Source organism: Aquarana catesbeiana, linkage group LG01 (assembly GCF_042186555.1).
Source record: "Aquarana catesbeiana isolate 2022-GZ linkage group LG01, ASM4218655v1, whole genome shotgun sequence".
Classification (NCBI taxonomy): domain Eukaryota; kingdom Metazoa; phylum Chordata; class Amphibia; order Anura; family Ranidae; genus Aquarana; species Aquarana catesbeiana.
The window spans coordinates 18,586,309-18,603,149 of record NC_133324.1 but is presented as its reverse complement, the minus strand read 5'-3'; the positions used below and the strand labels follow the sequence as shown (position 1 = coordinate 18,603,149).

General features: G+C 45.1%; 1 protein-coding gene across 3 annotated transcripts in view; it reads right to left on the bottom strand.

The window, feature by feature from the left end:
* LOC141130438 (receptor-type tyrosine-protein phosphatase kappa-like) overlaps nt 1-16,841 on the bottom strand; it is a 206,312-nt gene that overhangs the window by 8,332 nt on the left and 181,139 nt on the right. For all 3 annotated transcript variants that reach the window (XM_073618135.1, XM_073618137.1, XM_073618136.1), the window contains exons 29-33: nt 16,125-16,224; nt 14,247-14,326; nt 10,485-10,619; nt 2,881-3,006; nt 2,602-2,759 (exon numbers count right to left, since the gene is read on the bottom strand). In XM_073618135.1, coding sequence (XP_073474236.1) covers nt 2,602-2,759; nt 2,881-3,006; nt 10,485-10,619; nt 14,247-14,326; nt 16,125-16,224 — 599 coding nt within the window. The remainder of the gene's footprint in view (nt 1-2,601; nt 2,760-2,880; nt 3,007-10,484; nt 10,620-14,246; nt 14,327-16,124; nt 16,225-16,841) is intronic.

Here is a 16,841-nt window from a genome sequence, read left to right as displayed (position 1 = left end):
TAAATCAAGATTTGTCCAAGGATCCCTCCGAGAGCTTTTCTCAGGGTACAGTGTCGTATATCGAAAAAGGACAATTGTGATTATGTCTTGTTCATTGAATTGCATGAATCGGCGCCATCTTTTGAAAATTTTTATGTGCGTATTTGTCTATATTGCTTCTTCAGGCCATTCTTCCAAATTAGAGTCTTAATAGCCTGTAGGGGGCTTGGTCCATAGCCAATGTGTCATTGTCTTTTTTACATTTGATTTTGTTTGATTTTTAGCATTAGCGTGCATCCCACATTTCTGTTTGGGAACAATGATTTATCACTTATTTTTCTTTGTCCTGGTGAAGCCTTCTATCGGCGAAACGTGTTGGGCTGAGAATTGTGGGTCACATTTGTGATATAAGAAATTCTCTGTTCATGTAGGGCTGAGATATAAAGGGAGACTCCCCAATATGTTGATGAGATGGGGGTCCTCCAATAACCTGACCACCACCCCCTTTCCTTCCCCTATCTATTTCTTTTAAATCAAAGAAAAGAGACAATTTTTGCCAGGAATTTGTCAGAGCAATAGAGACACTAAGATGATTGGGGTTGGGAAGATAAGGGTGGTGGGTCCTTCCAATACCCACACTGCTAATCTTTTTTCCCAAGGTCACCATTAGAAGTCAAGGGGCCCCGTAGAGCCTACCTGACAGCCCCCTTCTCTGCTATCCCTAAGGCCCCAGGATGGAAGCAGTCAATGGATGTCTCTGCCAACAAACACCAGAGTCCCTCCCTCCTCCAGGGCTGGGGAGACATAACAGGGCCAGATCTAGCCTATCTGATCTGGGGGTACAGTATAAAATGTCAGTCGGCATAATGTCAACAGTGTGACAGAAATACGGGGAACCAGAATTCTCTGTTTACTCAGTGTGCTTCTCTACCAAGAGTCACAACTCAGAAATAATGTCTGACAGACAGAGGTAGGGCAGGAGTGAAAAGTGATCACTAGTATGCATTGAGAAGCCATTACATTAGGGTGATAAAACGAAACCCGTGTTCTCCTATATCAAGCTTCCCTGTCAGAGCCCCCCTTACATCAGGGGTCCTCATCAGAGTCCCTCTTAAAATCAGTTGTCCCCTTCAGAGTTCCTCTTTACATCAGGTGCTCCCTTCAGAGCACCCTCTTTCCTCAGGTGTCCCCATCAGAGTGCCCCCCTGCATCATTCAAAGTACCTCCCTACATCCCAACTATCCACATCAGAGTAACCCCTTACATTAACTGCCCCATCAGAATGCCCCCTTACATGAACTTTCCCAATCAGCGACCCCTAACAGCAACTATCCCCATCAGAGTCCTTCTACATTAAATGTGCCCTCTTACGTAAACTGTCCCCATCTGAGTCCCAGCTATATCAAATGTCCCTATCAGAGTGCCCCACTACATAAACTGTCCCTATCAGAGTGCCCCTGTACATCAGTTGTCCCAACTAGAGTCCCCCTTACATCAGATGTCCCCATCAGAGTTCCCCCTTGCATCATTCAAAGTAACTCCCTACATTACTATCCACACTAATAGTGCCCCCTTACATAAACTGTCCGCATCAGAGACCCCCTACAGCAACTGTCCCCATCAGAGTGCCCCTTTATTTAAACTGTCCACATCAGAGACCTCCTACAGCAACTGTCCCCATCAGCGTGCCCCTTTATGTAAACTGTCTACATCAGATACCTCCTACAGCAACTGTCCCTATCAGAGTCACCCCTACTTCAAATGTCCTCATCAGAGTGCCCCCTTACGTAAACTGTCCACATCAGAGACCTCCTACAGCAACTGTCCCTATCAGAGTGCCCCATACATCTAATGTCCCAATCAAAGTCCCCTCTACATCACCTGTCCCCATCAGATTGCCCCTCTACATCAACTGCCACCACAGAATGTCCTCTTACATAAACTGTCCCCATCAGAGACCTCTTACATCAACTGTGCCCATCAGAGTGCCCCCTTACATAAACTGTCCCCATCATATTACACCGGTACATCACGTGTCCTGATTCGATTTCCCCTTACATCAATTGTCCTGATTAGAATTCCCCTTACATCAACTGTCCAGATCAAAATCCCCCTTACTTCAGTTGTCCCCACCAGACTGCCTCATAGATCAGTGGATGCACTCTTAGAGACCTGGGTGGGGGGGCACAACTAAAATCTGGGGGGACACAGCTCAGCATAGAACCCCACTAGACCAGGGCCTGGGACATAAGCCCAGTCAGCTGATCCATTAACCTTCTCTCACCCTCTGCCCTCCCTCACTGACTACTAATCCCCATCACATCACTTCCCTACTGTCCCCCTTACCCCTCTGTCCAATCGCCTAGACCTGCCTTCCCTTTTCTCCTTCATGCTGTCCCATTTCTTGCCTTGTTTTCAATATGGCTCAAGCCCGATGCAGGAGTACTGCCTGTAACCCCCTATTAACGGTCTTGCTCTTTCCCCCTTTATTTCCTACACTAAGATGGAGACCGGGAGCCGAAGCATAATGTAACTTAGAACTACAGGTCAACTGCATGTAACGTGTGCTACTTCCCTTTCCATTCGGTGTTGGCCAGGTGCCATGAGAAATGCTTAGCTTACCAGCAGGTGACCAAGATGTGACTGTCTGATGTCTGCTGTTGGCACTTCTCTGCTTCTCCAACCAGACTGATAAGAACTGCAGGATTCTCCGGCAAAGATCGGTCCAATGGCCATGAGTCCAACTGGAATAGTCTCACCTCCAGGCTGCTATCAGAGTGCTGGGAAACAACAATATTTATCATAAAAGAAGTATAAGTTGACTTTCCCGTGAAGTGGATGTACATTATAGTAGACAAACTAGCTCATTGGCTGCCTCTGTTGGTCCCCACTTGTTCTCACCCCTTTACTCCTCCTCAGGTTGAGCGTTAAGGCCGTGTAGCCATGTCCTTGATTCTTCTCCATCGTCCTGACTTTGAAGGCACCATAGCAGGTCTCTCCTTTCTCTGGCCAGAATCTGGCACCGTTCTGTATGGAGTAAAATGGTTTAAAACATTATTTTCACTTCACTGCTAAATACACCTACAGTATGTGAATTGTTTCACCCACCAAAGCACTTATACAGACAGTCAGTCTTGCAATTGACTCTACCATACTCCATAGCCAGGAAGGGGACACCGCTTCTACCTACAGTGACACTTGCTGTTCCATTGCACTTTAAAAAAGCATGACTACAACACATACATCTTCTCTATACTTCCCCATGCACCTAAATTTTTCATTTTCATTTTTTTTTTATAATGAGGATGTAGCAGGCAGAGTCAGAACACCCTGCTTTAGTTGAAGGAGTGAGTTGCCAATGTGGATTAGAGCAGAGTCAGGAGCTATGGTGGACTTGCAAAACACCATCTATAATTTATCCCCAGTGACATCAACTTGAATAGAGAGGAGAATTACTATATACAATGATTAAATGACATTAAGTGCTTACAGTAATTGCTAATGTTAAAGCGGAGCTCCACCCAAAATGGGAAGCTCCGCTTGTTTGCGAGTAAGGGGGAACTGGCTTGCCCGTCCGTTCTGCTACCGGATGCGGTAAGGAAAATTTAGGCATATTGAGACAAGATAAAGCATCAGCTGCACTGTTGAGATCCCCACTGATGAACTCACCTCGGAAATGAAACGTATACGTGGAGCCCAGCCATGACAACCTGTGCATGAAGGACATAATTAGCAGGGACCCCGATCTACCTTTATTACCACGTGGCCAATTTATCCGTAAAGAAGACGACTGAGTTGCCTGAGCAAACTGGACCCCACGTGACTGCTGTCGCCAGTATTGGATAGATTTTGAAGAATGCTGAAATAGGAGCAAACTCCGGCAGACGGAAAACCTCTGGGGGCCAACGGCTGGCCGACCATTCACGGCCAAAAAACCGACTGAAGCAATGGCGCCTGAAAACACTCTGGGAGAACTGGATGCGGGATAAAACATAGAGATGCCATTCCAGTCACACAGGAACTGAGCCCACATGATCAAATCGGCTCAGGCATCTGCTAGTAACTTGACAGCCGAGTCAGAATCCTGATATAGGGGGAGGAGGGCCAGCAATCTGGAAGCAAACGCCCTACCCTGAGGAATGATCCTCAAGGCGTGATTTAGCATCCCCAAAGGAGGCTGCAAGTCCCTTATGGAACAGACTGAGGATCGGACAAACAGATGAATGGTGTGGCGTATCCTGACCAACTTCTCCAAGGGCAGACTTGCAACCATGAGAGTGGAATCAAGAGTGATCCCCAAAAGGGTGATGACTTTGGTCGGACCTTCCATCTTATGTGCAGCTAAAGGGACATTTAACTCCGAAAACAGTCCTGTAAGCGCCTGCGAATCCCTGGGCGGGTCACCAGGGTCTTCCAACAGCAGGAAGTCATCATGATAATGAATTATCCTCTGGCAACCTCTGCAATTACCCAAAATCCAATGAAGAGCCTGGGCAAAGGTGTCAAACAAACAAGGACTGCTTTTTGACCCAAGCGTTAACCTAGTGGAGAAATAAAATTGACCGCGCCATTTGATGCCATGCCATTGCCAGAGAGCAGGACTAATAGGTAGCAGAGCAGCTTGAAAGCATCAGTAATATCAGCTATTGAAAGCCAAGCACCCCTGCCTAACTGTAAAATATGCTGGATAGCCAAATCCACTGATGAATACTTCAACTAAAACTCCTCGGAGGGGATAAGAGAATTAAGGCTAGGAATATGAGATGAATGAGGCACGGACAAATCATATATCAAGCGATATTTATTGGAAAAATTTCCACAGACCACCCCAATGGGGCTAACCCTCAACATACAAAATGATGATAAAAGAAAAGGACCGATCAGGAACCCCTTGCACAGTTCTGCCTGCAGTTACTCATCGACAATAGCAGGGTGACTCTCCGCCGACAACAAATTATTACATTCGAAAGACTTGGTTGGAAGGGTGATGAGGCCAGTGTGAAAGCCTGTTGAAAAACCCTCCAGCAAAAACTGTCTGAACACTGGGGATGGGTGGTTTTCCAGGTAATCCCCTAGCAAGGAGATATTAATTTGGCATAGTCATGAAGCACTGAAATGCTTGGCAAGAGAGGCGGACTTAGGGTGAGCTCTGAAGCAAGTAGAGAAAATGTGCAATAGCCTGCATTGGCAGTAGTTGCAACCTGTGTAATTGTAATTATTGCATAGCTGAGCTTTACCCAGATAACGGATGGGTCTACCCATTTTATCCACCTGACCTGAAAGTCCAGAAGAACCACCGGCCACCTGCTTGGAGGTCCCCTTCTTAGAGGACTAATATTGCCCCAACATGTCACCACCTGAAACTGAGCCCAAGTGGCCGCCACTTTTGCGGCAAAGGACAGATGATAATCATAAAAAATGATACCGCCGTAGTTGTGTGCCAAGTCCACCACCTTGTGAAGGTATAGGTCAAATTCTTCCTTCCTAACTGGACTACCCGAACAGACAATGTCTCTAAAAAAGCCGAATGCCAGTACAAATTCTGGCACGCTGAGTTTGCGACTAAGCCTGGGATCTTTGGTTTTGAGGACCACCGACACCTCCCCACAAGCAAATGACTTGTTTTCAGTAACATCTTGGGCCGCTATTAGCGGCGAGGCCAAGTTGACATCCTTCCCTTCCAAAACATCCTTCTTGATATTGGCAGGGATGAAATGGGCCGGGGACACAGAAGGCAATATCGCCAACAGTGAAGGCGCTGCCAAAGGTAAAGATATGACATTACCTGCAGCCGGTCTTGGAAGAGCAGGAACTGGGGGTGTAGCTGACACCCCAGCACTGGCTGATACCACAGCACTAGCTGAGCGGGCTTCAATCACCTCCATCCTATCCTGGAACTGCCGCATAGAGGTAGAGAGTGTATTTAACACCGTGTGTATCTGCGTTAATGAGTTGTGCACCGAAGTGTGTTCCACGCTGGTAGATGGTAGTGGTTGAGATGGAGTTGGAAACAATAATCTAAAGAGTACAGCTTTCCTAGCTGTAGCTGGGAAAGGAATACCCTTGTGACGAAGCTCCGCAACAAGCCTAGGTACAGTCCAACTTATTAATGATGGTGAGCTGCCATTCTCCAAAGCCCTATGAGGGGTTGGTGGGATGAACGCAAATTTGTCGCTCTCTGACACATGTGACATGATGATATCTAAGGAAAAATTGAACTTAGAAAATAATAATGAAATAATGGTATCACCAAGAACACCCCTACGTGCCTTACGAAGTACAAATGTGTGAGTGTAGTGGTGACAGACCAACAGTGCGTGAAATGCACTGTCTAATTGGGCGACTATGTGGTAGATGAGGTTTAATGTTGATAAATGTAAAGTTATGCACTTGGGGGCTAAGAATATGCATCATACATACTAGGGGGAGTACAACTGGGGGAATCAATGGTGGAGAAGGATCTGGGGGTTTTGGTAGATCATAAGCTCAATAATAACATGCAATGCCAAGCTGCGGTTTCCAAAGCGAGCAAAGTCCTTTCTTGTATTAGGAGAGGTATGGACTCCAGAGAGAGAGAGATATCATTTGCCCCTGTACAAATCATTAGTAAGACCTCATCTGGAATATGCAGTTCAGTTTTGGGCACCAGTTCTCAAAAAGGTTATCAGGGAACTGGAGAAAATGCAGAGAAGGGCAACCAAACTGATAAAAGGCATGGAGGAGATCAGCTACGAGGAAAGATTAGAGGAACTGAATGTATTCTCTCTTCAGAAGAGGAAATTAAGGGGGGATATGATCACCATGTATAAATTATATAAGGGGTCCATTTAGTGAACTTGTTGTTGAATTATTCACTTTATTGTCAACACTGAGGACAAGAGGACTCTTTACATCTAATGGAAAAGAGATTTCATCTCCAAATACGGAAAGGTTTCTTCACAGTAAGAGCTGTGAAAATGTGGAATAGACTCCCTCCAGAGGTGGTTCTGGCCAGCTTAGTAGATTGCTTTAAGAAGGGCCTGGATTCTTTCCTAAATGTACATAATATAACTGGGTACTGACATTTATAGGTAAAGTTGATCCATTGAAAATCCGATTGCCTCTCGGGGGATCAGGAAGGAATTTTTTCCCCTGCTGTAGCAAATTGGATCATACTTTTCTGGGGGTTTTTTCATCTTCCTCTGGATCAACTGTGGGTATAGGATTGTGTATATTGGATTGTATGATATTTTTTATTTTATTTATTTATTTATTTTTATGGTTGAACTAGATGGACCTGTGTCTTTTTTCAACCTGACTAACTATGTAAGTGATCAATCCAACCTAAGGTGTATAGAATGAGTGAGCCCGAGAAACCTGCAGCTCAAAGACAGGCAAATAAAAAAGGAAACACTCAGGGCTACGATACCCACAGACCGTGGTGGGTAGAACGTAATGAATTGAGAGTGCATTGTATGACGTGTGATATACAGGGGAGAAGATTGTGGTTTAACAATCACTTAAAACCAAAACCTCAGCCTGGAACAGAAACCCGTGAAAGAAAAGGCATACACACGCACCTTGCCAACTCCACGTGAAACGCTGAAATCCACCTGAAACAATATCACATGCAGTGAAAGCAACCGAACGTCAAGTACCATGTACATAAATGAAATGTGGATAGAAAATATACTGAACGAGGTATAGTACCGTATACTGAACGACGGAGCACCATGAAATGCCCGACGAGCATGGCTGAGAAACCAACCCATGTCAGCCAACATGGCGAGGTGCAGGATAATGGGGAACCCCCACCCAGATCTATGCAGCCTGAGCCCCTATATCCACTACCACGGCCACATGACAAGCAGCCTGTGAGACTACCATATTTTAGCAAGCTGAACTTTCCTTCCCCCTCCCCCCAACCCTGACGGTGACACCAAACCCCCCCCGAAGACCAGCCCGTGGTCTTGCCACGCCACAGAAACAGAAATGAACCCCCACTGAAACAAACAGTATGACAGACAGCATACCTGACAATATGACAGACTTTATGACATACAATGACAGACAATATGACATACAATGACAGAAAATGACATACAATATGACAGACCGCATTACAGACCGCATGCAAGATAATTCCCCTAAACACCATGAAATCTTGCACATGTCATTGCGGACAGACAACCATGATGACAAATAATGTATATGTCCCTACGTAATTCCCACTGAGATGATAACTGTACCCCCCACCAGCAGATGACATAAACCAACCCCCTGCTCCCCTTCTGCAGATGACTGGCACGCTGGGACCCGCAGCCTCCCCATCATAACCTGTGGCATGTCCTAACAATCCTAACAAGCACCAAGGACTGGGCAATCCATCAGAACCCCCCCCCCCGCAAGACAACCCCTGCCTGTCCAGCTATACTTCCCCCCCCCTCGGCCGTTGCATGGCAATAACGATACTGGAATCCAAACCCTGATTGAGCCAAGTGAGGGCTCCCCCACCCATTGACCCCCCCCCATTGCTACCTGGAGCACTTCGATAAGTGCCGTGAGAAGTGATGCCACCTGACCAGCCTTCTAACTTACTTATCTGCTGTCATGGTTATGCAATAGTGTTGTCTATCAGCTTACCTGTTTCCATGTGTTCATCTCTAAAGACCAGCTGACTCTCACATGACTGCTTTTATTAACTCTCCTCTAGCACGGCTCCACCCCAGCTCCTATCAGAGAACTCTATATTAACCTCTGCACTGCAGGCCAGCCCTGCTGATCAACCTTTGTGTGTTTTGCTTCCTGTTCCTGCCTGCCGTGTGCTCTACGTTTGTTTCTGTTACCGACCTTGGCGTGTTCTCAACTATTCCTGTCTGCTCGTGACCCTGACCTCTGGCGTGTCCCCGACTATCCCTGTTTGCCTGTGACCCTGCTTGTGGCCCTGACCTTGGCTTATTCCTTTACTATCCCTATCCTCCTGTTGCCTACTGTGGGTGTGAGCTGGGGGACCCTGGGGGTCACGACCTGGAGCCAGTTGCAGCCCAGTCCATCCTCACCACTAGAGGCTCTGGTGAACACCTGCTGGCTCTTAGAATCCGCGCCCCAGGGTATCCTACGCTCTAACCCCGGTGGGATCAGTGTTGGTATCCCAGTGGCCCTGCCTTCCTTACCACCCGGACTCCCATCCGCAGCAGTCAGCCGTAGGGTCCACTGCCTTGTGGTGCACTCCTGATCCCAACGGTGTGCATCTGTCACCCAGCCTCTAGGTGACCTGACATCTGCTCTGCACAATATTGCACAGAACCTTCTCTTTGATAGTCCCCCACAGGCACTTCCAAAGCAAATACGCCCTTGCCGACTAGTATTCCAAAGGATGCTTTGCAAGGGCACAATGTCCTCCTTATCAACCAATGACATCATTGGTCATTAGGACGCTGGCGGCTAAAAGGTTGTAATGGTGCGCAATGAAAACTTGTGGCTTTGTGTAACTTAAAGGCAGACGTGATCCACCTGCTGGCTTGTATATAATTTTTGGGCAATTTGTAGGCATTTTGCCAAGGCACCCCTGAAGAAACCTGAAGGCACCCCAGAGTGGCTGGACACCCTTGTTGAAAAAAGGCTGCATTAAGGTAAAAAAAAAAAAAAATTTTGGCTAGGTGTTCCAAGATGGTGGTGCCCAACCCTTAGCAGTTCATGTCTTCCTCAATCATAAGCCATATGTTTCTTTAACACCTTCAGTGTATATACTTCAACAATGTCCTAATATCTCTGTATCCCTTCTGTTCAACTTGTTAGTTTTGAATGCAAACATTCTGAATAAAATAAGATTGAACTAAAAAGCTATTTTGACTTTAGAACCAATAATAGAGAATGCGTGCCGCTCAGGCTACAAAGGAGAACAGTCCTCTGTCCACCGCTGTGAGTGCCGGCCAAGGAAGGAGCTTGTCCTGGCTTGAGGCATAGAAAAAAACAAAACCCCTATAGGAAATTGGGACTTTGTAGGGCAACCAGGCTCCAACATCTGTTGAGCAAATGATAAATGAAGCCGCACATCAATGCAGACCCGCTGGTAATGAAATTAATGTCAGTCTCAGAATGGGCTCTGCCCACATCATGCCCCCAAGGGATTTCGCTCTGCCCATCAGAGCTTAATCATAGTAGGGGCGGAGCAAAACACATTGGGGGCTTGGCCTGGCGGGAACCCATGCTGAGACATTTACGGTATTCATCCATTCATTTCATTACCAGCGGGTCTGCATTGATGTGAGGCCTCACAGGATGTATTCTTTGACTTTAGAACCACTTTAAAAGGTGGCTGAGGAAACCACCCATTATAATAATTGGCATGTGGTAAAATGCACGAGGTGGGACTGGGTAGGGTTGTCATTACAGAGCTTTCTGTATATCTGGGATCTCTGGGGTCTCTCCATGAGCAATATCTGATACAGTATTTGAAGTGTCACTTGGCAATGTATTTGAGGCACACATGGTCACTTTGAGGATGAACTAATAAAGTTGCTGACCTCCTGCAGGTCCTGCGCTCTCTGCATCATCACCACCGCTGTACATTTGTAGTCCCAGACCAGCGCCCAGAAATCGGCCAGTGTATGCTTCATGGGCAGTTGGGTGACGATCATGGCATCATCCTGGCTGTTGGACTGAAAGAGTCAATTTTAATGAAGGTGGAGTTCATTCTGGATATACAGGACATAGTAAGACATACACAGGAACAACTACCTGAAGACATAAAACCCATATACAAAAAAAAAGTTTCTGGTACTCATGGTATATCTTTCTGGACTTTTCTTTTTTTTCATCTTTTACCCTTCTTTGTAAAATTTTAAAAGTTTTCTTTAAATAAACAGTTTTACTATATATATATATAAAAAGTGAGTACTCCCCTTACATTTTTGTAAATATCTTATTATATCTTTTCATGTGACAACACTGAAGAAATGACACTTTGCTACAATGTAAAGTAGTGAGTGTACAGCTTGTATAACAGTGTAAATTTGCTGTCCCCTCAAAATAACTCAACACACAGCCATTAATGTCTAAACCGCTGGCAACAAAAGTCAGTACACCCCTAAGTGAAAATTTCCAAACTGGGACCAAAGTGTCAATATTTTGTATGGCCACCATTATTTTCCAGCACTGCCTTAACCCTCTTGGGCATGGAGTTCACCAGAGCTTCACAGGTTGCCACTGGAGTCCTCTTCCACTCCTCCATGATGACATCACAGAGCTGGTGGATGTTAGAGACCTTGCGCTCCTCCACCTTCCATTTGAGGATGCCCCACAGATGCTCAATAGGGTTTAGTTCTGGATACATGCTTGGCCAGTCCATCACCTTTACCATCAGCTTCTTTAGCAAGGCAGTGGTCATCTTGGAGGTGTGTTTGGGGTCGTTATCATGTTGGAATACTGCCCTGTGGCCCAGTCTCTGAAGGGAGGGGATCATGCTCTGCTTCAGTATGTCACAGTACATGTTAGCATTCATGGTTCCCTCAATGATCTGTAGCTCCCCAGTGCCGGCAGCACTCATGCAGCCCCAGAACATGACACTCCCACCACCATGCTTGACTGTAGGCAAGACACACTTGTCTTTGTACTCCTCACCTGGTTGCCCCCACACACGCTTGTCACCATCTGAACCAAATAAGTTTATCTTGGTCTCATCAGACCACAGGACATGGTTCCAGTAATCCATGTCCTTAGTCTGCTTGTCTTCACAAAACTGTTTGCAGGCTTTCTTGTGCATCATCTTTAGAAGAGGCTTCCTTCTGGGGCGACAGCCATGCAGACCAATGTGATGCAGTGTGCGGCGTATGGTCTGAGCACTGACAGGCTGACCCCCCACCCCTTCAACCTCTGCAGCAATGCTGGCAGCACTCATATGTCTATTTCCCAAAGACAACCTCTGGATATGGTGCTGAGAATGAGCACCCATCTTCTTTGGTCGACCATGATGAGGCCTGTTCTGAGTGGAACCTGTCCTGTTAAACCGCTGTATGGGCTTGGCCACCGTGCTGCAGCTCAGTTTCAGGGTCTTGGCAATCTTCTCAAATTTACACTGTTATACAAGCTGTACACTCACTACTTTACATTGTAGCAAAGTATCATTTCTCCAATGTTGTCACATGAAAAGATATAATAAAATATTTACAAGAATGTGAGGGGTGGACTCACTTTTGTGAGATACTGTATATATATATATATATATATATATATATATATATATATATATATAAAACGAACAAAAAAATCAAAGTAAAAACAATAGATGCAAAAAGCTGCTTTAGTTCCAAAATGGTTGCTTTATCATTTGTTCTAAAAATATATGTTGGGCTGGTGGCCTTTAGTGCAGATATTTTACCATTAAGACACCAGTCGTGTTGGATTTAAAAAAAAAAAAAAGACACCAGTCAGGACAGGACTTGCATTCAGTGAGATATTGTGAATGTTATATACATTATATTACCAAAAGTATTGGGACGCCTGCCTTTACACACATATGAACTTTAATGGCATCCCAGTCTTATGCCCCATACACACGGTCGGATTTCCGACGGAAAATGTGTGATAGGACCTTGTTGTCGGAAATTCCGACCGTGTGGGGGCTCCATCATACATTTTCCATCTGATTTTCCGACACACAAAGTGCCACGCATGCTCAGAATAAATAAAGAGATGAAAGCTATTGGCTACTGCCCCGTTTATAGTCCCGACGTACGTGTTTTACGTCACCGCGCTCAGAACGATCAGATTTTCTGACAACTTTGTGTGACTGTGTGTATGCAAGACCAGTTTGAGCCAACATCCGTCGGAAAAAATCCTAGGATTTTGTTGTCGGAATGTCCGATCAATGTCCGACCGTGTGTACAAGGCATTAGTCTGTAGGGTTCAATATTGAGTTGGTCCACCCTTTGCAGCTAAAACAGCTTCAACTCCTTTGGGAAGGCCGTCCACAAGATTTAGGAGTGTGTCTATGGGAATGTTTGACCATCCTCATTGTCCAGTGGTGAGATGATTGGAGCTTTGTGACATGGTGCATTATCCTGCTGGAAGGAGCCATCAGAAGATGGGGACACTGTAGTCATAAAGGGATGGACATGGTCAGCAACAATACTCAGGTAGGCCGTGGTGTTTCAACGATACTCAATTGATACTAAGGGGCCCAAAGTGTGCCAAGAAAATATCCCCCACACCATTACACCCCCACCACCAGCCTGAACCAGTGATACAAGGCGGGATGGATCCATACTTTCATGTTGTTTACACCAAATTCTGACCCCACCATCTGAATGTCGCAGCTGAAATCAAGACTCAGACCAGGCAACGTTTTTACAAATCTTCTATTGTTCTATTTTGGTGATCCTGTGCCAATTGAAGCCTCAGTTTCCTGTTCTTAGCTGACAGGAGTGGCACCCGGTGTGTTCTTCTTCTGCTGTAGCCCATCTGCTTTAAGGTTGGATGTGTTGTGCGTTCAGAGAGGGTATTCTACATACCTTGGATGTAACGAGTGGTTATTTGAGTTACTGTTACCTTTCTATCATCTGGAACCGGTCTGCCCATTCTCCTCTGAGCTCTGACATCAACAAGGCATTTTCCTCCACACAACTGCCGCTCACTGGATATTTTCTCTTTTTCCCATCATTCTCTGTAAACCCGAGAGATGGTTGTGTGTGAAAATCCCAGAAATGCTCAGACCAGCCCGTCTGGCGCCAACAACCATGCCATGTTTAAAGTCACTTCAATCCCCTTTCTTCCCCATTCTGATGCTCAGTTTGAACTTCAGTAAGTCATCGTCACCACGTCTAGATGGCCTAAATGCATTGAGTTGCTGCCACGTGATTGGCTGATTAGTAATTTGTGTTACCAAGCAACTGAACAGATGTACCTAATAAAGTGTCCGGTAAGGGTATGCTTTTATTATATTGTGTACGTTTCTTCTGTATTTTTCATAGTTTTGAATACAAGCTTGTTTACATACTTTTGCCATTTCTTTTTGGAAGATATCACTGGGCTGTTCCCAAGCATGTTTAAATAGTTTTTTTCCACGTGATTTTTTTTTTTTTTTTGAGCAGATATGGTGGAGCTGAGTCTAAGCCAGGTTTTTATTGGTTGGGTTTTGTATGTCCTCCTAGTCACTATTTGTTTTTTTTTTTTTTTGTTTTTTGCTATTTGAATTTTGCTTTTCCAGTATATATTTTGCTGGGACCTGGAGGTCTTGTGGCTTTAATATTATTTAAATAATGTTACACGTTACCATTGGTTATCCTTACATTAACAAACACAGCGTTGATGTAGCCAGGAGCTCCATGTCTGGTGAGTGCAGAGAGCAGGATGGGACGCCAGTGATCACCTGGAGGCATAAAGATAGAACATTAGAAGTAAAAAGACATCACTGTGTGTGCTTGGCTTTTTAAATCAAAATAAAACAAAAAATTATTATGGGGGGGGGGGTCTATGTATAAAATGTTTGTTGTACAGGTGTGGCAAAATCCACACATTCAGGGAAAAATTGCTGTAATTGCTCTATCATGTGTGATTCCTATGTCATCAGTGCCATCTAGTGGCTACAATACATCAATACATTTTTCTTACTTGATTGCGTTATTTGAAAAAAATATTTGTTTTCTTTTTTTTTTCTTTTTTCTCTAAGTGACGCTAACAGAACAGGAATTACACCTAATAAAGGAAGTATGTCATTTTTGCCTTGATTTGTCGCATTCATACAGAGAATGTTTTCTACATAAACCCCAGAGTGTCTGTCTATCTATTTATCTATCTGTCTATCTACCTCATATCTCCCAACCGTCCCGGATTCGCCGGGACCGTCCCAAGATTTCATTTAAATCCCTGTGTCCCGGCAAATACTCTGCTGAATCCCGGAGCCTAGTGCTGGAACCAGTTCCAGCACTGAGCTCCTGTAACTGGCCGGGCAAGGGCACGCTGGCTTGGGCACCGGGAACTAGGGTTACCACCTCATCCCTTTAAAACCGAACACATATTAATTACACAGCTTCTGCAGCTGATTAAGGTGGCAATTAAACTGACTTGGTGCCTTATCTGCATTAAATTAGCCTCAGAGCCTGCGTAATTCATATGTGTTCGGGTTTAAAGGGATGAGGTGGCACACCTACTGGGAACACCTGCCTCGCATCACTTGCGGGGTGTCTGGGGTTTCACGGCTGTTATCAGCTCCCCTGTGGCAGGTGGCATCTGTATGCACTGCAGTAAGTTTACTATGAATGGAGTGCTGCAGGGGAGGAGGACACAGTGACCAGGAAGGGGGGTGGAGGGGCCAAGTAAAAAAGGGTATGACGTGAAGGAGTAATTTGGGTAACAGGATATGTACTAGGGGGTGCTTTGGGAGGGGAGAGGACTTGTGCTAGAAGGGGGAGTGGATTTAAAATCTCCCCCCTTCAAGCAAAAGCACCACTAAGCACATATATTCAACCCCCCCCTCCAACCCACCTTCTAGCACAGGTCAACTCCCCTCCCAAAGTGCCCCCAGCGCATGTTTAAAACCTGGGTTTTATTTAACCATGCTTCTTAAGTCATTCCCAATGTAAAGTTTGACCACACCCACTTTTGGCCTCTACCTCCCTTAAGTGTCCCACATTCTCAAATTTGAAAGCTGGGAGTTGTGCTATCTATTTATCTGCACCTCATACCACACTTAGATCTACCAATCTGCTCTACAACCAGTCCAGCCTCAGCTTCACATGTGGCAGATTAAAGGAAATGCAGATGCTGAGGTCTGAGTAGGGGCCTCAGGGAGTTCTAATTATAACCAATTTTTTTTCCCCAATTATTTGTGGGATCATCTGGGGAACCTGGTGGAAAACCAAGACCACCATTATAATCCATCACACTCATAGCAATCAGCTTCCCTTACACTCTCTCTCACTTTGTAACCAGCCAGTACTTGGCTTTCCCAGCTCAGTCCATCTGCTGCCTTTCAGTCTCTGACCAGGCAGTGTATAAATCCCTCACATGCCTGGCCGCAGACACCTAACTGGGTCTCAAGGAGAAGTTCTTGGTCTTAAAAAAAAAATGATAAAAAAAAATGAAACAGCTTTATTTTGTGGCATGTTAATAACCTATTCTTGTAGACACATTTTCTGACAGGTCGCCTTTAACACTGACCGCATTACCTGGCAGGATATCGGGGTTGCGGTTCTTGGTCTGGTGCTCTAGCTTACTCCCCTCTTTACATGGATAGATCTGATATAATTCTGTGATTTTCTCCAGGGCCTGAAAATGGGAGAAAACTCTGGGTCAGACAACTGTAAAAAGGCAGTTTAATACTCTCCCCCACAATTATGTCATCCCTTATATTGAAATAGTTTGTAAGCATTTACAATACTGTGCTTTAACCGCTTGAGGATTTTGAACGCAAGGGATACATCCTTGAAAACTTTAATAAAGTATTTAGGACTTATCTCCTACGTAAAGTTCCTCCCCCCATCCGTTATTACCAGCAATTTCCGTCTGTGAAAACCAGACACTGTAAAATTACACTTGCAGATAGACTCCATTTAAACACAGTGTTACAACCATATTGTTTCATTGTATTAACTTTTTCATTCATATGTACAGTAGATCGAAGGTGTGACCATTTATCTTCACATGACCTCAGTTCAAGAAAGCTTACGATGCTTTTTTTTTTTCTTTTTTTTAATTTAATGTATTGAAACAATGAGAAAGGAGTCTCACACGTGCACATGTCATAGGGCTGAGAAAAACCCAGTAGGACAATGAAAGTGAAGGCCTGGGCGTCCTGGCTGAGGTGGGGGTCATCTATCCCACTGGGGACAACTGCACATGACAAGAACCCAAAAGATGGTGAATTATGCCTGGGCAGGGTGGAT